Genomic DNA, 22,751 nt, shown 5'->3' on the forward strand with positions numbered 1-22,751 from the left:
ACTAGGAGGACTGGTGAGATTTTTAAATCAGATCTACTCAAGAATATAGCGTGAAGACAGCATTATTGATATGCCCAGCTGCTTCCAAAAGGCACTCAGCTGTTACAAGTTTCCTTCATGTTGTCCTGTTGACTTCTTTTAAATAATCTTGATGGCTTGTTCTGCTGAAGGTTTGCTATGTTTCATTTTTAACCTATAGGGAAGTTAAGTCACATGCTGCATGTAGGTAAAAAGAGATCTGTTTTATTTATTGCTGGGCTGAAAGAAGGTATACAAATCAAATGACTTGTCCAAGGTCACAATCAGAGGTTCACCTGGGGTTTGTCCCCACCCCCTCCTCATTTCACCAAGCTGTGTAGTTACAGAATCCTGCACAGCAGGACTAATTATTGCTTTCCTACAACTGTGACCTGGGTATCTGCTCTACGGGGGCCAGACATCCCATTCTCTCTGCGTGCATCTCAGAAGATATTAGCTCTCTCGTATATCAAGGGCTTGCTAAGGCAAAAATTGTTGGCATGGGGGCTCACATTTTTTTTTTTTTTTTTTTTTTTTAGAGATTCCCTCTAGAAAAAAAAATAAAGGGTCTCACCAGAGAGGGGGTCTGGAGGTTATTCTGTAAAACACTGCACCACGTGGCTTAAACAACTATTCACCCCTCCATTTTAACACAACAGTAATTTGAGATGTCATGTGTTTAGTCTGCTTAATAAGTGTGCACAACTATCTCCTCCATGGTAAGAAAACATGTTTTAACCCTCTACCACCTCAGGAGCAGATTACACATGGTATGTGGTTTATGGTTGTTTGAAGCTAAAGCTGAAGTTTCAAAAACCAAAGCATCGCTCAAAACCCAAGCATATTGATAGAAACCTTGTTATTCAAGGTGAACATTTCGACCTCTTGTGCAATAGAATAGGGTGCAATGGAAGACAAGATACTTTGGGGGATATACAGGCATGTGGTTTGGGTCATGAGGCAAGATAATATTCCCTTTCAACACCAGTTGTACATTAATTAGTGTCTTTAAAAAAAAAAGGTGTGGGGGGGCACTCGGGGAAGGAGTTAAGACATTCTGGACACTTTACAGAACAAAACCAAAACAAAACAAAAAACCTGTTCATGCCCCAAAAGCCTTGGTTTAAAATGACAACCTTTACAGACCAAGGATACAATATATGCAAGAGAGCAAAGACATGGGGGTGGAAAGGCACTGGTTTACCAAAGCATGAACATGTGGTTACTCACACATCCTACCAATTAAAGTCTTGTGGGTATTTCCTCTAACAACAGTGGGTTTTTTTGTTTGCTTTTAGGGGTTTTTTTCTGGAAAGCAAGGGTAAAACCCTGAAGAAGCCAATGGGTACCTGAGCATTTGGGGTGCATAAAGCAGTATGTAGGGAGATCTGAAGGCAAATGAAAGGACTGCAGATTATATCCATACCTGAGCAGTTTTTATTCAAACCATTTGCAAGCTCAAAGCAAACCTCCAATAAACTTACTTGGTGCCTAGGCCAGATAGCTTTGTGCCTAGATTGCAATTGTTTTGGAATGTGATCCCAAATCCTGGATCTGAGGCCAGAAGTTCTGTAATTAGGTTAAAGCATCAATTCCCTCCAGCATGCAGAGATGGCTCCTGAAGCCTTTTTGCTTTCAGGTCCTGTAGATCCCTTCTCTTTGTACCCTCTTCCAGAATTGCAAATATTCTTGGACAGGTTTTTTAAATGAACTAATCCTTGGCACAAGCATTCAAATACAGTACTTTAGAAGTCAAAACGCCTCAAGGTATCTTAGTCCAAAGCATCAGGATCTATATAGATTTAAAAGAGCAGCAATGAGTGTATAAAGCATCAGCTTTCCAAGCTAAGCTAATAACATTCTCCTAAAGGTTGGAAGCCTACTGCTTAAGCATAGGGGCACTTTTGATCTCTGCTCACAGCCCTTAAACTCTGTTAAACATATTTTTGATCCAGACCAAAATTAAAACACATTACCAAAAAAGATCTGTGAACTGAAAACAGCAGAACAATTTCCTAGACAGTGTTGTATTTATTTATATTTCAGTCTTTAAAAGTTCTATTAAAAGCATAGGTTAATTGTATAAAATTACAGGCCTGTGAAAATAGCCAGCAGCTGGTAGATGTCACAGAGAATGATGGTCTTTTATAGCAATAGCTCTTATTCTATATTCAGTTTGGAGATGTTCTGAACCAGAACTAAGGCTTAAACTGAGAACCTCTCACTACAATTATTTATTCTGGTCACTGTTTAAGCCTGATGCAAATTGTCATTTGGAAACAACCTTGCATTGCTACTCCTACTGAACCCTTTGACCTCAGGAACCTTCAACGCCTAAGCACCATGGTGACAATGCTTTAGAAATGCATCCATCAGCTATTTCTAGGTTGTCATAATGATTCAGCATGACTTGGCTTCCAAAGCACGGAAGGCAATGGAATCTTCATATTAAGAAAAGCAGGGACATGATGTTTCAGGACCCGTTAAGGGCGACTTTCGTCAGGAGTTCTTATTATGCAAGGATGAAACAACATTGTGAAAGTTACCAATTCAGCACAGCCTTAGCTATTTACACAGAATCAGCTGTTCCAAGCACAGGAGAAACTGGTCAGCTAGCCTTCCATGCTGCAGAGAGTTCAAGTGAGCTTTAGTTAAAGCGCCCCCGCTGCTATTTTGAAGCACGGGGACACTGATATATGAGAGGTGGAGGCTGGCTGGAGTACAATAATTGCTGTGCTCCACCAAACCCTGTTAATAGAATCTGTTCCGATGCGTCTCACAGCTCACGTACAGGCACCCATATAGTCCAGTAAAATGAATTAAAGCCAAGGATTTACCCATCTCCCCTTGCAACTTCTGGAATGGAGATGTGAAACTTCAATCAAGTAGCAATCAGAGTTTGATTAAGAAGCCAGAGATCATGCAAAACTAGCACCTGTTCTGCAATCTCAAGCACTTTCTCCAGGCCGTTGGAGAGAAGGGTTGCAGTTGAACCAACCTTTATCCAGGGCCTTTTCCTTGGACAATGCAGCCATATTTGTCCAGTCAAGCTCTGGCCAGACATTCAAACCACTTCTGGTGTGCTCCTGCACCCTATGGACTATCTAAAGATGCCAACAAGAGTTTCTGCCACCATGGCAAAACACTGATACAATCTTCTAAGCAGTAGCTTGTTCCCTTGGGTATCAACGGTGCAAGAGTGAACTTACTGTTTTCTCCACATTCAACCCAATAACCAGAGGAACAAGACCAGAAAGTTCACACAAGCGTGAAGCCTAGAGCCATTTAAGGCATGTTCAGAAAAACGTATGGCACACTGAACATTGTTAGCTTTTTCCCCCAACTGGTGCAAACAAGTTGCTACAGTTTCAGTCTGCCTTGTACGCTTCAATACAAACTTTTCTCCAAACTCAGAAGAGGTGCAAGATGAACACAGCACAAAGGGCTTCTTTCTAGTGAAAAGTGAATGGCCTTGGTGTGGCTATGCTTACGTATTCAGTAAGAACAGCAACTGGTGCTTTGCCCGGTCCTGAGTCGATATGAAAAATGGACTGATGATCTGCGCAGCAGTTCACAGCCATGTCTTATTTCCTTTTCCACTACTTGGGAGATATTCTAGTGATCATGGTCAACATCACCCTCCTCTAATGGAAAGTGGAATCCCAAAAGAAATGCAACTGCATTCGGTTTTTAAGGTATATTCAGCACAAAAAGCCAATTTGATGGTAACTGGCATACAGAGAAGAAAGATGGTAAGCATTAGTTTTTCGTTGAGTAAATACATCTACTTTTGATTACTTTCTTCAGTGTTTATGTATGCAAAAGTTACTTTGATGGGTTCTAGCTGGATGCAATCACATCACATTTTTCTACAACCGGCAATCGCAATTGACTGATTTTCACTAGCCACAATTCCATCCCACAAAGGACAGAGCAAGGGACAGGAGAGGAGGCTTCTCCCAAGACAGGTTACCAGCTAGAACTCCATTCAGAATTTAGGATCTTAACTGGAACTTGAGGGAGGGGAGAAAAATCTGTGATCTAATCTAGAAATGTAAATCAAGCTAGTTTTGAGGCTGTCGATTTTAGAAGCATGGATTTAATTTTTGCACATATTTCTACAGCATCTAATAATGGAGCTGCTGGCTCTGTGGCAATATAGATATGAAAAGGAAAGTGTGCTCACTGGTGGACTACAATCATTCAAGCTACCTCTTGCTTTAGAGTAAGCAGCTAAGGGCAAGTTTAGAGTTAGAAACCACCAAAGCTGAAGTATCCCCCACTCCACTTTTTGTAAGCAGAGTTGTCATGGGAAAAGGGTGAACGAAAACTTGACAATAACTTCAAATTGTCACCATAAACTACTCTAAGTTAGCAGTGACTTTTCCCCCAAAGCATTAATTTGTCACCCGGTGCTTGTTAGTCATTAAAATGCCATGCTGTGCTAGACCAGGATTCTGAAATTCAAATGGATTCCTGAAATAGATCTCTACTTAGTCTAACTGCTTAATGCTATTAGGAAATTAAGTAGTAATTTATAGTACACAGCAAAGCTGGTTCAGATCAGACCCCCTTTCTTAATTTTGCTCAGCCTCATTAGCTGAACACTTTTGCAAATGGCCTTGTTATTATTGCAATACAAATGTGATCCAAGTAACATATTTACTGTTTGCCCTTTTTATTGTGCCCAGCTGCTTTAAAAACATACCGAGTTTTACCGCTCTCATATTTGATGAGCCTTGTGGATTGTGGCATTGCTGGGTGGATTTGAAACAAACCCTTTAGTTTCTGGTAAGAGTGCTTTCAATGAGTCAGCTTTTTTACATAAAGTCTTCCTGGTTCAAGAGGAGAGTGCACAGCACAAGCTCTGAAACTTCACTTCCCCATGGTTTCTTTGTGAGACCCTCCCCACTCCTGCATTTAGATTCTGTTCCTGAACTGTAAGCATTTCATGCAAATATACTTCTTTTGCTAGCAAGCTGGTGGTGGAAGTGGTTAGCTACTTCAGCTGATTACTGGTGGAAGCACAATTTCTGGTGAAAGCTTGCAAGAAACCTGAATCTTTGTAAAGCCTTTGAGCCACCAGAGCATTGGGTCTCAACCTTCTTAGACTCAAGACCCCTTGGAAAGTGTGTCATCTCATAGTTTTCACTCAACTGTTGACTACAGAAAGGCAATAGAGGAACCCTTCTGTTGCAAAGAAATGGGACAGACCACAGCAGGTCAGAATGATTTTTACACTCTGGACACCTATTTGAAATCCCTGGGTTTATCTTGCGAATCATGTTTGTATACCTAACTGTGCTAACATTGCAGGGCACCCTCTGGGACCTTTGAAAAGATCTCATAGCACCCTGGTTGAGAAATACAGAACTAGAATTTGGCTTTAGTGACTTTAAAGCTTGAAGTACAAAGGTGGAAGAGGCTGTCAATTTTTCTGCAACAGTAAATAAAGTAATACAAACAGCTATTTCCAAGGGGGAGTTAATCCACTGTGATCTGAAGCCACACTCTAAGCAGCCAAGAAGCCTTAGCCCTAGAAAACATATTTTGGAGGCTACTTAAAAGCACTTTTAAAACTCCATGGTCACGTGGGAGTGCTCATCTAACCAGCACCTGGTCTTGTCATCCAGCTACAAAGATGCTGATTTCCAGGCTTCAGGTCTTAGAGATCCTAAAGATATGAAGTATTAGTCTCAAAAAGGGGGAGACTGCATTTCATCACATCCCCTCCAAAATAAAATAAAAATACAATTAAAATATAAACTAAATCCTATTTCTGAAGTAAACAGAGGGAGTGGTTTTCCTGGGAAAATTTTATTTGGCCATGCAGTTGATTCTTGCCAAAAGTAAGGCTTCCACAGAAGGTACATAAAGGGGCTAGAAATAGTTTTGTCACTTGAGAAAATCCACATCACTTGAAACCAGTTACTTCCATCCAGAAGGGTTGAAATTTAAGAAGCTGTTCAATGTGCAATACTCACACTTTAAATTTTGTTGCATTTAAAAGCAGAACCAGGCACCACCAGAAGTGCTGACTTAGCATACAAATCCCATCAACAGGATGTTGATTGCAAGGCAGATTGATCTGAGTATTGATGCAATAGGTCACTTCAGCCTATGGCTAGGAAAATGGTGAATGGTTGCAATAGAAATATTTCAAAGTCAAGGGATGGAAACGTTGCATAAAACTGACTTATTTCCAGTTACGGCCCCCAGGGAGGCTTTTTTTGATTAGCTGACTGTAGACATGGCTTACTGCTGTTTGTTATATTTCAGACACATTCCTGAATATGTCTGTCTCTCACAACCATAAGGATTAATCTGTGCTGAAATCAAGGGAATCATTGCAGTGGATTAGCCCCCGGAACGCATTCAAATTGCACGCTTCTCATGATAACAGATTTGACACTTGAGATGTGGCAACCCACACTGCAGCCTGAATACACAGCACCCCACAAGACAGCTCAGAGCATGACACTAGTGTCTTGTAGACTTCCAGTAACCCTCAACAGGTCAAAATCAAAGTCCGGTCCAAAACCTCCCTCTCCCCCAAATTAGTACCACTAGATGCCGGGTTTGGCATCAGCTACTGCTTGGCATCTTAAGAAAGAGAACCGTTATTCTGGTCAGGACCCAACAAGTCCCACAGCTGCTATTCTGACCTTACATAGCTCCATATTTACATTCACTGATCATCCCAACCTGATGGCCAAAAGGTCTCTATCAGCAGTCAGATTAACATCTCCAGGAACAGGTTTTTTCTCAGTTTGACCCAAAGGGCATGACCAAGAAGTTTAAAATGATCAATATGCAACACCTGGAACCACAGCCTCAGCCCAGACCTTCCTCCTTCCCTCCCCTTGACTTCGTGCAAGTGACCTCAGCATCTGTCCAGGCACAGCAAATATCACTCCACTTCAAATACCTACTTAAGAGTGATAAGTTTATACTCACGGACCCCAAGTGTTTCCTCCTGCAGTTGTGTAGTATATTCTGCAATCATATTTTGGTGGCGGTACTTGTACAGTTTGCAAATTATCTAGGAATCTATATGAAAGATGTGTATATGTTAGAAGCTTTCCAACCAGCGAAAGGTTGTAACAGGACAATCTCTTTATTTACTTCCTTATTTCATGCTTCTAATGATGCGTTGCATTTTCCCTTCAGTGTTAATAAAAGCTACTCTAATCCTCTTTGCATCACATTTAATACACTCTGTAATGACAAAGGTAAATTGCTAAATGAATGCTGCTCTAACCTCATTAGAGACCGAACAGTATTTGAAAAATGGATCCCAGAGCACAGGCAGATAGATCTTCATTTCATTCCAGAGCAGGTGTCAGAAGGTATTTTACCCCAATAGTCTTTTTGCTTCATCTGAGAGTTTTAACTGAAAAGGTAAACACAGATGGCTGAAAAAGGGTAAATACCCTGCAAGAACTGGGGAGAGGGAGGAAAAAATTATATTATAGGCAAATAAATACATACTCATATATATACTACACCTACAGAAGGCATTGTTTTCCTAAGTAAGAACTATGTATAGGTCTGTGTGAAAGTTTAGATGCAAACAGCTGTATGTATTACACTTTTCTCAGATAGTTAACCTACCTACCAGCTGTAGCTGAATGCCGATTGTCCTTAGTTATATGACCAAATAAGATTCACTCACTTGTCTGCTGCGAAGCCGAACAGCAAAAGACGATGACTAAAATCATAAGCCACCTACATAGTGGAGAATTATGGTTTAACTTTGTGCAAGTGTCTTCAGAAGTAGACGAAAAAAAGGAAAAACATGGAGCTGCACCGAGGACACCAGAGCTACCCCATTAAGTCATAACTTCTTACTGCCCCCAACTGCTGAAATGGATGGGGTCCCCTGACCACAAGTCAGGGATGTCTGCAGAACAATCCTTTCCGAAGTGAGCAGGTCAGCTTGTGTTCATCTTTCTTTGATAACCAGGACTATGTTCTCCAATATGCAATACCAGTGTCCTTGAAATGTGTCAGACGCCTCTTCTGGAAGCACTGCACACAATATACAGTGGCATGCGTGTGGCGTCAGAAATGCTGCGTGTTCTGTCCTCTTGTCCTGAAACAACTGAATTAACATCTCAAAACTGCCATACAGGAAGTGTCCCACAGGACTGCACTTCCAAATATAGCAGCCTACCATCAACTCAATTCCCAGGCATGGAGCAAGTTGCAGGTTTGCCTGGCACCAAAGAACTAATCAAGCCAAGATTTTCAGCTGTGCCTTTGAATCTCCTTTTGTCTATGTGGAAGGTTTAATGTTCAAACAATCATTACGAGGAGGGGAAAGAAGTTATTTTAGAGTCTTAACAGCCCAGCTGCACAGGACGAGATGAACTGCACCCGAGAGTGCTGAAAGAACTGGTCAACGTCATTGCACAACCCACAGCAAAACTATTTGAGAACTCACGGTGCTCGGGAGAGGTTCCAGAAGACTGGACAAGGGTCAATGTGGTGCCTATCTACAAGAAAGGAAGGAAGGCAGATCTAGGGAAGTGCAGGCCAATCAGTTTGACCTCAATCCCAGGGGAACAGGGGGGTGATCAAAGGACCCATTAGCAATAGGCTAACAGGAGACAACATTCTTGTAGACTTTGTTGCAGGCAGGTCTACATTCATGTAGACTTCCATGGCTTTGCTGCAGGCAGGTCATGCCTGACCAACCTCATTTCCTTCTATGATCAGGTAACATGCTGTCTGGATAAAGGAGATGAGGTTGAAGTCATATACTTGGATTTCAAAAAAGCCTTTGACTTGGTCTCCCATGATGTGCTCATGATAGAAGTGGGGAACTGTGGCCTCGATAACCTCAATAAAGGCTCGGTGGTGCTACGCTTACTAGTAGCGCAACTGAAAGAGACCTGGGGGTCATGATAGACAGGGGGTGGGCAAAATGCGGCCCAGGGGCCGGATGTGGCCCACCAGGCCATTTTATCTGGCCTGCAGGGCCCCTTAAAATTTAGAAAGTTAATATTAATCTTCCCCTGGCTGCCTGTCACGCGGCCCTCAATGGCTTGCCAAAACTCAGTAAGCAGCTCTCCACCTGAAATAATTGCCCGCCCGTGATAGACCATAGAATGAACATGAGCCACCAAAGCAATGCCATAGCCAGAAAAGCAAACAAAGCACTAGCAACTATCTACTGATACCTCTAAAACAAAACTAAGGATGTCATCTTCCCGCTTTACTCAGCCTTGGTGAGGCTGCAGCTGGAGTACTGTGTCCAGTTCTGGGCACCATGCTTCAGGAAGGATGGAAAGGCTTGAGAGGGTCCAAAGGAAGGCTATGCACATGGTTGGCAGTATGGATAGCAGGCCATACGATGAGAAGCTGATAGATGGGTCCATTCAGCCTGGAGAAGAGAAGACTCAGAAGGGAACTTGGTCACAGCCTATAAGTTTATAAGGGACGCACATCAGGGACTGGGAGAACGTCTGTACGCCAGGGCTCCCCAGGGGAAGACTAGGGCTAAGTCATACATTTCTAGAAGATGGCTTTAGATTAGACATAAGGAAAAACTTCTTTACAACTCAAGTGTGCAAGGTCTGGAATAGACTCTCCCCAGAGGTGGTACAATCACCTACTCTCGATATCTTCAAAAAAAACATCTGGACCCTTGCGCCTTGCTGGGATCATCTGACCCCAGCAGTCTTTCCTGCCTGATGATGGAGAAGTCACTTCCAGCCCCAAACAACAATAACAACATCTATGAAAATCCAGCTCTTTCTGGCTGGCTTCCATAATGCTGCATTGAAGCTGAACGAAGTGCCTGTCAGAGCAAGGTAAGGACAGAAAAGTACTTAAAGGACATCAGGTGACTGAGGCCTATTCTTGGTTCCTTAACCTGAGGGGAAGAAAATGTTCTAAAGTAACCCAGGCATTTAAGGGAACATTTCAAAGATGGAACTAATCTAAAGTCACTGCTATTTTCTCATGTACAGTAATGAAGCCAAGCAGATATTAGTTGCTCACAAGAATCCAAGTGTAAAGTTATTACTTACCAACTCAAGTACATTTTGAGCCATTGAGCACAATGAGCTTCTCTACAATGAAAGAGACTGATAAGAGCAAGAGCATGCAGTTAAAGGCTATGGGGCTTAAACAAACTGCATGCTGCGATTTAGAAGGCTAGAGCTCTAGAAAGCCTGCTGTGGGCAGTGCTGGGCTGGAGCAATGCAGGACGCCGTACCGCATCAGGGCTATGCTCTGGCAGGCAATCCATCTTGTGCTTTTGTTACTTGTAATTGCTTCCAAGAACGTGGCTGTTGCCCTAAACAAAATAGGCACATGCTGACTCCAGTTGTTGCTGAGCAAGGATTGATGCAATTTGAACAAGACAGCAGGGGTCACAGGGAGGAGGGAGGGGGTGATGCTAGCAACAGTTAAAAAGATTATAATATTTTAACTTTACGTACTACTCAATAACATGACTCTAATACTCACTCCTTGAAAACCTGACCACCTACTAAGGCAAGGCTGATGAGGTAGAGGTTCTCACTATCCATGGACAGAGGCCCAGCAACTAGCAAGCTGCCATTCCTAGACCCTGCTTGGGAGCTTTCACTTCTCATATCAGCCAAGGCAAGGAAGTGCAGGAAAGCCTCTTCCAACCTCTGCAGATGCTGAAACAACAGATGCTTCCTCTCCTCACTCGCTCAGTCTTACCACTCCCTACTTCCTTTCCAGCTGCTGAATTGGCTTCCCTATACCATTTCCCCAGAATCCATTTCAAGCCTTCTTTTGCAGTGTCTGCCTCTGGCTCTCTGCAAGTAGCAGCTAAGTAAAAAGCATGCAATTTTGGTCAGCTATGCTGCTGCCCACATGGCTTGGATAGGACATTCATGCTGACCAGAGTCTGTGCACTTTCTTTGACTCGGCCCCATTTAAAAAGCATACCAACCCCCAAGATCGATACATTTGATTTTGGGGGCAGTAAGGATTTTGGTCACACCGATGTGTTTCAGGAGCTGGCTCCAGTCCCTGGCCATCACGGTCAGAGATGGATGCTAGTATGCCAGGTGCAGACTGGGAGGCAGCACTGCCTTGGGTAGCGCATGGAAGCTCAGCTGCACAGCAAAGCAGAAAGCCCAGTACTTTAGATTTACTGTTTAAGTGACAAGAACCGACTTCCTTCTAATCTTTAGGGAACGCTTCCTCCTTGTCATGAGGAGGGGTTAATTCAAACCCCACAGCACATTAGGCCATTTGTCATCTTTATTTAGATGCCTGTCAATCGTTACTCGGGTCTGGGAGCCAAGACCAGCCTGGTCCCTTCCTGAGCAGTAATGGTTTTTTTAGTTCATCTAATCTCAGCGTATGAACTTTCCATTTCCTTTCTGCTAGAGGAAAGCAGCAGACATGCAACTGTGTGGGGGTGGGATTCTTTATAACTCCCCTCCCCTCCCCAAGAGCTTGGTTCTGTCCAAGTTTGTCACTTGGGTTAACATGCATAATTTGGATCCTGACATCTTTCCATTCTCTTCAATTTCTCACCATGCATGCAGTCTTGCTGTGAGAAATGGACCAGACGTCATACTCAATTTCAGTAGCAGGAGCTTCCATAAATTAAGCAAAGAAAGCCTCACGTCCAACTGCAGATATAACTCACTGGAAACTCAAACTGCAGGCCCGAATCAACATTTTGCATTTAATCTCTTTGACAGGAATACTTAACAGATTTCCTTTAGTCCGCCCCTCTCTACTTCAGGCCACAATTTATCCATTTTTCTAAACTGTATTAAATCATAAAGATTTAGTTGCCAGAAAGTGGTTTTAAGGCAACCTTTTCCCAATTCATGTTTTAGGGTAACAAGTCCAGATGAAAAGCCAACTATTTAAATCAGACTTGGCAACCCAGTACATAGAAGCCTAAAGCAAAAAGAGACTTTACTAGATGCTGCCATACATCCAAGCAAAGACCAGCTTCTGTTGTGAAATATGTAATTCCAAATCCGCTTGAAATCTTACATGGATGCATGTTTATTGTAACAGATGGCATCAGCAAGGTTTTTCCTTTTTGTTGCTGTCACTTCACACTATGCAGTAACATCATAATTAGTGGGATTCATCAACTCAAAATCTGAAACACAAAAGGGATGAAGCTACTGGCAGGCAATGGGATCTAAAAATAAAACAAGAAAAATCTAAGGAAGTGCCTAAAGACTGTATTTTAAAATGCACAAGCATGGCTTTTGATTTAGGCATCTATGCACTGATCTGAATGTAGGACAGATATCTTTAAAATGATCAAAACATCTAACTGACCTCAAATAATTTAGTTTTTTGCTAGAGCCTTCTGAAAGCTTCTACCTATTATGGAACATGATTCTTCAAGGCTCTCACCCTAGTTCTACCAGTGTTTTATGAAGTGACGAGTTGAATACCAGCAACAGAAAAACCATATAGACAAATACAGTATTCATTAACATCCTCCAAATCAACCTTTGTATCAGACCTTTCTCTACTGTGATGGCAGAAAAGCTCTCACTGGCACTTTTTGAGGAATATAAAGAATAAAGGAATAGAAATGGCCCAAGTCACGATGTTAGCGATGGCAAGCGAAAGCAAGACTAAGGAGAAGGGAAAAGGGTATTGATTTATCCACATTTTTTGCATTAAGCTTTCCTTACATTGCAGGCTGACATCTTGACCAAGCTCTTGGCCAGTGGATCTCAACAGTGGCTCAACATTACAGCCAAGTGCCTGCAAACAAAAACTATGGATCTACCATAATTCCAGAAAGAAAAGGAGTTGCTTTTTCACCTGCCTCAGTAATAGCCTCGCCTGGGCCACAGATAGCAAAGTTATCCTCTGAGCACTGTAACATGTTTATAGGAGGGATGGGACTTAAATTGGTCACTGTGGTTGAGCCAGTCTGGGCTACTAATGCAGAAGCCTGGATGGATCCCATCCACACTATCCATTTTTAAATGTACTGCACCTGTGCCAGTGCTGGGGCTGGACCCAGCTGAACCTGGAAAACTCTGGGAAGAATCATTGGGGTTCTTTCTGCTCCTTCCATCCCAATGTCTTATAAGAAAAGTTAAAACTTGCATCCAACTGTACAATGAAAAGCCAGGAAATTAAGTTGTCTCAAGCACCTGCTTATTCACAAGAAATAACCTCCTGGGAGACATCAGCAACTCAAAACATCCTCGGGTTGATTATGAAAACAGAGTCCTCCCCTATACATGTATTTTTTAAGTTATTTTTGAATCATCACATCGTATTTAACCTGAATTGTTTTTGTTGATTCACACACTCGAGGAATGTTGTCAAGATGCCTTTAATGCATGCGATTAAACCGTTAAGCAATTTTTATATATAAATGGGGAAATAATACATTTCTAGTTCATGCACTGCAAAAAATTATCTATTCCAAACCAGCCCCACATGAACCAACATATTTTACCAAAGGCAGTCTTATCAAATCACTTGTTTGCTTATTTAACGCTGACTCAACTAACATGCAGCACTTGCAGTTAGAACAAGCAGTAAAACTTTACCGGTTCAAAATTGAGTAGGAAGTTATCCACAAACACTATCAGTTCTCATTTATTTGTGCAGTAATTTGTTGCTCAGCAATCTCCAAAACTAAGGCAGCAAATGGGAATGAATGTTTCTTCTTTCACAGTCCATACCAAAAAAAAAGATGTTGCAAAATCTACTTTTAATTTATTTTAAGTTTATGATTTGTTAAATAAACTACTTCAATCTGTAAGGCAGTTATCCTTGCAGTTGGCTCACCCAGTTCCTGGTAGATGAACAAAAATCTCAGTGGTTTATTTTTTGTCAGTTTGCCAAAAAGAGATCACCATCTGATCTCTTTGCTAGATGGACAGAAGAAATTCATCTTAAAACATCATGCCTGGTTTCTGCTTTATCTTACAGGCAGCATATCTGGAGTCTGCTCAACTACAAGAGGACTTTCAAGATCATTTCCCTCCCTCAAGGCACACAGGTTAGATGAACTTAATGCTATTAGGCTTCCAATTTCACGACAAGTGAAAAAGCAAATAAAATTTGGTTCCAGCCTTTAGATGGTGCATTTCAAAGTAAGTAACATTTGACTCCTGCACCAAGCAAAAATAAGCAGCACAAAGCTAAAGGGGCAACACCTGTTTGACTTCCTGTAATTTAAAAAGCAGAAATATTATCACTGATAACACTGAGAAACTGATTGCTAGCAAGCACACTCTTGGCAGGAGACTGCCTTTTAAAACAGAAAGCACATATTCCTCCATTGAACAGGTGGATATATTCTTCCTTCTACGAAGCAGATATAAAATGTCCACTGCAATGCTTGGAAAGGAACCATTGGTAAGCAGCTTAGCTGCACCCGTTACTCATTGGGTGGACACCTGATTATGCAATACTCTTTAGGCTACATTTTCCTGCTAGATGAGTTTAACTCCATTTGCCGAACACTAGTATTTTAGACACACACCAAGTAAAAAAAAGTTAACCAACTCAAACATTAACTTACTGTGGAGCAGGTATTATAAAATGGAAGGTACAAGAAGTTTGGCAAGACAAAGCTGTAATGACTTCATCTAGTTTCCTCCAATTTTTAGACTTCATCTAGTTTCCTCTGATTTTACTTATGTAAGGTTGAACTATAGCCGGAAGACTTAAGAGTAGAAAGAATACAAACCCTAATCATTCAATAAAGAAACAGTCTGCTATATTGTCCTGCACCCCACACTCCATAAGTCTCAGTGGCAATCATTTAGGGACAGGACTTGATTTTTATTTTTTTGGGAGATGGAGAGGGAGACTTGCATGTATTGTTACTCATGCGCATGATCTGCCTACAGAATTAACTTAAGGTTTCATATTATCCTGACATATATGCAAGAAACAGTAAATTAAGTTACACTTTGAGGTTAGTAAGAGTATCAATTTGGGATAAAATTAAACTAAGAAAGGAAAAAAAGTGAAAGAACTGCTTGGAAAAAAAAAATCCTGATTTTCGTGGGAGACTAAGTCTCAAGGGAAGCAGTACAAATCCCTTCACTTCATTTGAGGATTGCAGTGGAAGTCCCACTAGAAGACAGGCCATGAAGAGCTAGAGATGGAGAAGACTGCAGGTATACCCTGAGCAAATGTCTAGACTAAGACTAAAGGTGTAGTTTTGACATGTGCAAAGGTTAAAACCAGTTAAGATACTTTATTGTATTTGCCTATGCATGTACTCCAGCCAAAGTTAAGAAACATTTTAGCTAGCACACTGCATAAAAGGTACATTTCAACAATTGTTTAAGGGCTAATTCAGTGCAGAACATTCAAATCCACTGCACTGTGGGAAAGAAGAGTGTCGTACAGGATTTGGTAATAAACCTCCCTCTTTCCATTACTAGAGGGACTCTGCCAACTCACACAAGTCCTGTTTCTATCTTGCAACCACTGCAACTAATATTAAAGTGCAAGATTATACCTTTATCTCTTATTTTCAGTTTATATTGTGAACTGGACAGCTGGGGGAATTATCTGTTTTCTTCTTTATCTGAGGCTTTCCCAGCAGTGGGAAGATCTTATTTACATTTGAAAAAACAGAAAGGCTGAGCCTAAAAACTAAGGAGATAGACAGGGACACACTCAGGGAGGAGAGACAGTTGAAACTTTTAAAAAACTGACTAGCTTTTCAGCTGATAGCAAAGCAAACCAGGGGAGGGGATCCATGCTTTGCCTATGAAAAACTGGTCACTATGAGCTAATGAGAAGTTGCTGATGTGCTAGAAGTAGACATCTGCCTGTCTCGCAAGACAACAGAATTAAACTGAGCGAGACATCCACTCACTGAATGTAATCCTTGCTTGGAAAAAAAAAAGAAAAAAAAAAGCAAAGCTGTAGTGACCTCTCCAGGGTACAAAAGCCTGGGCAGTGTATATGGAAACACTGAGCTGTCCACGCAGCAGTGACCCCCTCTCAGCCTTGCTGGTTTAATCTAAAGCAAAGTATGCTTGGAACCAGCTTGGCTGCAGGAGCTGCTGGAGCAAAGGAGATCATCCATCTGCCTGTCGGAGCTTTGCTCTTAGACTGGCTGCTGACCAGGGTTAAAGCGCCCGGTCTACCCTATCATGGAGTGGACTCAAGTAAAAATATAGAATGATTCACAAATTTGCATCTCACTACAACATACAATTAGAGCCAACTGCTTTGTTGTTGTGATGGTGATGATGATGATGAAGAAAAGCTGGAGAATGTACAGTCCTCTTGAGTTTAAGTTACACTGATCTAGAATCAAAATCTAAGGATTGCCCAAATTGTAGCATGTGTTTTTACAAATAACCAGAAGTTCTACCCGCAAAACATTTAGCCTGTAAGCTTTAGACAGGACTTTGCCTGGAGACCACACCAGGAGGCAGGTCTCCAACTGGAAGAGATTCTTAGACCTTAAGCTTTTCTCAGACTATTGGGTACTGAAGGAGGGAAAAGGGGAAATGCAAGTGCTCAGGCCCTACTATGGCTCTGTTCAGGTTTAAGGAATTCTACATAATTAGGACAGCATGTATATGAAGAGTGAATATACAGCATATGGCCTTGCATACCCACGTGTCAGGTGCACCCCACCTTTAAGGCTTTGGAAAGGCTTTATATGACATTGTCTATAAATAAATGATAAGCATTAGGGTGCATTATAAACCCTCCTGGGAAACTAATTTCCCCCCCCCCCCCGCACAAAAACAATTAATCTCCACATTGTCAAAACTGTTATTTCACTAGACTTATTTCCTGCGCCTTCAACTGGAAATTTCCCTCAAGCATAGTAATTGTTCTTTTGTTTGATGCAACAGAAGAGTCACTGAGATCTGCAGGAATGGTAGAATACATTTAGATTGGAAAATGCCCCTGTAAGCGTACTGCAAAAATTAATGACAAGCTACAGTTATGCCTCAAAGCAATCTGTTTTATACCTCACCCAAAGTCCTAGTTATTCAGAATGGATCTGGGTAAGCATTCAAGACAGCTATATAAAAAGGCCATTAAAAGCCAATCTAATTTTAAAAATCGTATTAAGCTTGCATTACCTCAGACTTGATTATATAAAAGGTCAAATGATGAAACAGAAGCCTCACATCTTAGAGAAGTTTATAGTCAGAGTAAAGATTAAATTTTTTGTTCCAAGCTTGACATCCATTATCCATTTGAAAATCTGGTAGCAGGCGTCACAAGCAAAAGCCACGAGCTAAGACACAAACCTAAAATACATGTCACTGTGGAAAGTAAGCCACCACTTGCTGCCAGAAGTCAATGAACTGACTCAAAGTTTAATACTCCAATTCATTTGGAAGAGACACCGTCAAAACGCTATCTGCCATACGCGTGCAGTGGGGGTGGAGAGGAGCTTGACAGAACAGTTTTTTTAGACAAACACTTCCTAAGAGGCACGCCACACATTGGAAAGAAAAGCAAATTGTAGCTAAGCAGATTAGTGGGTGTTCTAGGGACAGGGACTGGTAGCTAAGATAATGAAGTGAAAGAAAATCCACCTAATGGGACCATGCCAAGCCAACTCAACTAATGAGCACAGCCATTGACATGCATTTTCCTTTTTCCAAGGAGCAGTTTGAACTGCATTATCTCCTAATAAAATTGGTATGTTCTGAATCTTTATCAGAAGCCACCTGGCCTTCAGGCTTACAGTGATGAATGCTATAAAGATGCACGGCGGTGTAACAAGCAGCAACCATTCCACTTGGTGCTTTTTGAAACATTAGTGAAGAACCCACCAACCCTTTTAAACCTTATCTACACTAAAACTTCATATCCAAAATTTTCTGCTGGCGATAGGAAGAGTGAATGCAGTGGTATAAATTGGGACAAAGATTAACCCTACTTAGAATAGGTTCAAGTGGCACAAAAACACACAAGCCCCCTCTACGCTTACAGCATCCACTGCTGCTACTAGTGGCAGATTGCAGGTCTTGGCGGAGACCAGCAGCTTTCAACAATTTAGGATGCAAGGCACTCCTGGTTTGGCTGGAACTACTTCTCACCCCCCCCAAAAAACCACCAGTTCTTCATTTTCACTCTTTTCTGAGTACAGAAAAATAACTGGACAATTCTTCTGTTGCAAAGAACTCAGTGCACAACAGATCCACATATTTTTAACAATATGAATTGCTGTTTGAAATTTCTAGTTTTATCTTGTGAATCGCACTGGCACACTTAACAGTGCTAAGGAGGTGGCACCCTGGAAAGGATCTCAAGGCATCCTGGCTGAGAACCGCTGGCACAGACCTCAGAATAAGATTCAAGGTCGGTGTTTTCTGCGAAAGGAAGGAGCTGCCTCTTTCTACAACTCATGCTGGTTCTCAGGCAGAGCCCAGCTTCCAGAAGGATATGTAGAAGCAGCTGAGCTTGTTTCGGATATGAGAGAGGAAGTGGCCTACAGTTCAACTAATCCCTTGCACCTGTCCAAAGCTCTGCTAACAACCAGAGAGAAATAGTGATGGCTCTCTATCAGCAAGCCAATGCCAAGTAATCTGATCTGGGCTTTCGCTGGAATCCCTCGGGCCAGCCTCGGTTACCTTCTGAGTAAAGCAAGCTTCAGGGCAAGTTTTTCAGAATCATTCACTGCCGTCACCGTATTACATTACCTTTTCCAGCAGGGGTAGGCAACCCACGGCGCGGGTGCCACAGTGCGGCACCCGAAGGCATTTTGCTTGGCGTGCACGCCTGTGGGTGGGTGGCAAGGAAGGGGCTGGGACTACATGGCAACAAGGACCGGGCCCCTTGTCGCTTCCCCACCACGCCAACATCTTACAAGTTGAAGTCACGGGTGTTTTTGCCACTCTGCCCCAAAATGCTATCACCGCTGGTTTTACAGGGTAAATAACACCATGCAAAACAGGTGAATTGCCATTAACTTGCAGGGGGGAGGGAAGGTCAGTGGAGCAAGCCTACAGGACCTCTACGAAGCACTTCCCCTCTCCAAGAAACAGGCTGGTTCGCAATGACACGGCAGCCCACAGCCTCAGCGCCACTTCCCCAAGCTCTGCACCTCAATGGGAAACCAAGCGACTCCCAACCGGACTGGCACTGCGTAGACACCAGCCACGAGCCCTGTGCGCCACCTCAGCCGTGCGGAGCTGGAGCAGCGATTTAGCTGTGCTTCTCCCTGCGCAAGCACTGGAGGATCCGCAGGCACTTCCCGGCGGGGCCTGGGCACAAACCCTTGTGCCAGGGAGCGTCTTCCCCACCGCCGAGATCGGGGGGAGAAGCCGGCCCCTTTGTCTCTACCTGGCGGGGCGGCTGCGCCCGCACGGGGTCGAGCGGGGTCGCCTGTGGTGCCCGGTGCCTCCCGGCCTCGAGGAAGCCGCGGAGCCGCCCGGGAGGCAGGAGCGATCCTCCCCCGGATCCCGCGGGAAGACGGCGCGGGGGCTCCACGGAGCGGCCCCTCAGCGCGGGCGAGGGGCAGCGCCCGCCGGGGGAACGAGGGAGCGCTGCTCCGGCCTACCTCAATGTAGCCAGCCGCGGTGGCCGCGGGCCCCGTAAGGCCGAGTAGCAGCAGCAGGCGCAGGCGCAGGCGCAGCCCGGTACCCATCGCCGCCATCCTCCGCTGCCCAGGAGCTACTGCAGCCGCGGCTCCCTCCGCGCGGCGACACGGAGCTGCCTCACCGGGCCTCGCCCCCCGGCCGGCCCCGCAGCCAATGGCGGAGAGGAGGGCCGGCGCCGCCCCGCCCCTAGCGCCCGCCGCCACCAATAGCAAGCGCGGGGGATGGCGTGGCCCCGCCCCCACCTCTCAGGGGACGCCCCCTAGGGGCGGAGCGTCCGCCCGCCGCCGCCAATCGGAGCCCGCCCGTTCGCAGCCAATCGCGGGTGAGGACTGGCTGCGCTCGTGCCTGGGCGGCGGACACCTGTCCCGGGCGCGGCGCGGGTCTCGCCTCCGGGGAAGGACGGCGCGTGACGTCATGAGGGCGTTGCGGGACGTCATTACGTGACGACAGAGGCGGCTGGGGCAGAGTAAAGGGGGGCAGCCGGTATCACGGGACCTTTTGTATTGCTACGGACCCTGTAGCGCACTAGCAGGGACGCTGCGTACACACGTGCGTCTGAGTGGTTTGCGTCCAGCCCTTGTGAAGGGTCTGCAGGGGCGCTGCACAGACGGGGGCCTGCTGCAGGTGGGTGCTGGTGGCAGGTGAGGGTAAAGCCGGTATCTTTTATTAGGCCAAATACAGTACCCAAAGAGCCCTGTCGTGCCACACGTAGGTATCCATGTGTGTATGAAGGGGTGTAGGTTGCCACCGTGTTGGTCAGACATAGGCTTCTTTGCCATTGCCATCCAGGAAGAGCACGTGCCAACTGCAGACACTTCTTCAGCCTGACCAAGCTTGTAAAGAAGAATTTTTCCAGCTATTTGAGCGGGTCTAAAAGGAGATACCGGATTTACCCCAGGAACCTTGCTTGTATGGAGGCATTTATACTTTTCACATTTGATTGATGTTTCTGACCTTGGGGGGTTCTTCCCATTGTCTCACTTACTGAAACCAGCTCTAGGACAGCGTCTCCTCAATTTCACCGTCGGGGCCTCAGCGTTGCCGTGTCTCAGTTGTGGGTATTTCCGAGGCTCTGCTTTAAAACCAGCCTCATTTACCTTGACAGTATCCCTCTAAGTGATTTTACTATGTAGTCATTTGTAAAGCACTTGAGCCCTTCCTGAACAAGCACATTACAAACCATGTATAGGTTACTGTTGTTTTTGTTGCAGTTGTTTAGAGGAGAGAGTAAAGTCTTGTAAGCTAAATCCTGACTGCTGAATTCAATGGCAAAGCTCCCTTTGATTTCGCTGGTACCAAGCTATCACCCCAAATGCTTAGAGGATACCATGATCTAACACAGATATATATCTCAAATGGATCAGAGTCACTGCACATGCAGTAAAGACTGTTTAAAACACGTACATATTAAGTCCATGGAATACATAAAAGAAATATCTTGTATAATCTTAACATTTTATTCTCCATTATTTTTATAGTCAGATACACAAAAGTGCAATGACATCACATAAAAAATACCTGCATCCTTTAATGTTGACATCCTTTATACATTCTTACAAGTGATATTTTTTCTGAAATGGATGAACAGAAGATAGCTGAAGTGTTGCAAATGCGGGTAAATCTATACTATAGATCAATAAGCAGCCCGGTTTTAATTAAAATGGCCAACTGGTCCGCTAGTCACTTATTATAGTCTCATTTTTTACAGTACTTGAAAACCTTTAAATCTCTTTTACTGCACTCCTCTGTCATCTGTAATTTTCTTTTAAATTCAGCCAAACTGAATTGGAAACTTGATTAAATAAGTTCTTTAAACATACACTTGAACATATATATATATAAACATGCAATGGGAGTATATTTGAGGCAACTGAACACACTTTCACTTCCATGTTTCCCTTTTAAAAAGCTATTATATTTTCCATATTTCCCCTAGCTCCAGAGGCACATACTGTTTACGTAAGCCTTTGATACTGAAAGGTATTGTAAAATGCTATTTAAATTAATTAGCTAGTAATACTTAGCATTTATATACCCTGTTATGGACATTAATTAGCTAATTTGCAGAAACCCACATTGAGTAGATTTTGCAGGTGATGAAAAGAAGGCATTTTCAAGCGTCCTTTAATTTAGGTACCATATTTTGGCCATTTTTAAAGCTCAATTTTCAGGGTGCTTCAGATATTGAAGTTAACAGAAGGGGCCATTTCTCAGCACCATAGGAAGTCAAGCTGCAGATGTCCAAGATGGGCACCCAAATTTTGGAGTACCTTAGCTAGTGGTCTCTGATATTTTAGGTCCAATTTGTTCAAGGGTCAATGGTGTCAATATCGGTGATCAGAACTTGGGCACTTGTAGTGTACAGTACCATTTTCAGTCTGCTGGAGCATCCATATGGCTTCTCCAGAATGACAGCAGTGTAGTGGCTGAAGACGCAAATGCAGCAGCATTTGTGCATGCAGCTGTAACTGGCCCATAATTGGGTTTCTTTGGAATATTTGTATTGGATGACAAAGTCTTGGGTAGGACACCCAAGGCGATCCTAACATTTTTGTAGGGTACTTTCTATAACTACCACCTTGAAGGTAACCAGAGATAAGTAGCCCTTAGTTTTAATTTCTCACCTCGGCTTTCTCCTCAGTGCCAGCAAGGAGTTAAGAGCTAATGTCCTAAAGTGGAACTTGTACTTAGTTATCTGGTCCAGAAACAAACAGTAGCAGTTCTGCTGGTATATTATCACCTATACGCAATAACCCCCCACCCCACAAAAGAACCAGAAGGCAGGTCAAATTTAGGACAAAATCCTTTTAAAATAGAGATAAAACAAAACCAGAATGAAACAGAAATAAAACTGAGTATGAAAAGGAAATTCTGCTCTTCCATGAGCAGTTGCAGAGTTCCAGGTATTGCTGTATGAGGTGGGGCCAGATTTTAGGGATCTGTTCCCTTTGAAGGTCAAGGTATACAGGGATTTCCCAAGTGTTCAGGACAGGAGTAAGTCATGGAAGGAGTAGAGAGGTCATGGAGCAGCTACTAGAGTAATCCATCAATCATTACTCCTTCTGGAATGGGGTTCAGAAGCAGTGGGTCTCATGGATCCTACAATGCCTGTAGATTGACTTCTAAGGCCAAGCACAGAGGATTTTTTTTCTTTAACCTCTACAGAATCTCTGCACCATGCCTTGCTCTTTGGCC

The 22,751-nt window shown here is 43.4% G+C and overlaps 1 protein-coding gene across 4 annotated transcripts in view; it reads right to left on the reverse strand.

The window, feature by feature from the left end:
- The window catches only part of APLP2 (amyloid beta precursor like protein 2), a 59,439-nt gene extending 39,772 nt beyond the window's left edge, over positions 1–19,667 (reverse strand). For all 4 annotated transcript variants that reach the window (XM_090027579.1, XM_090027578.1, XM_090027577.1 and 1 more), the window contains exon 1: positions 19,517–19,667. In XM_090027579.1, the coding sequence (XP_089883705.1) occupies positions 19,517–19,612 (96 nt within the window). In that variant the 5' untranslated portion in view covers positions 19,613–19,667. The remainder of the gene's footprint in view (positions 1–19,516) is intronic.
- Positions 19,668–22,751: the final 3,084 nt, after the last annotated feature.

Source organism: Crocodylus siamensis, chromosome 14 (assembly GCF_052110815.1).
Source record: "Crocodylus siamensis isolate JL-2025a chromosome 14, ASM5211081v1, whole genome shotgun sequence".
Classification (NCBI taxonomy): Eukaryota; Metazoa; Chordata; order Crocodylia; family Crocodylidae; genus Crocodylus; species Crocodylus siamensis.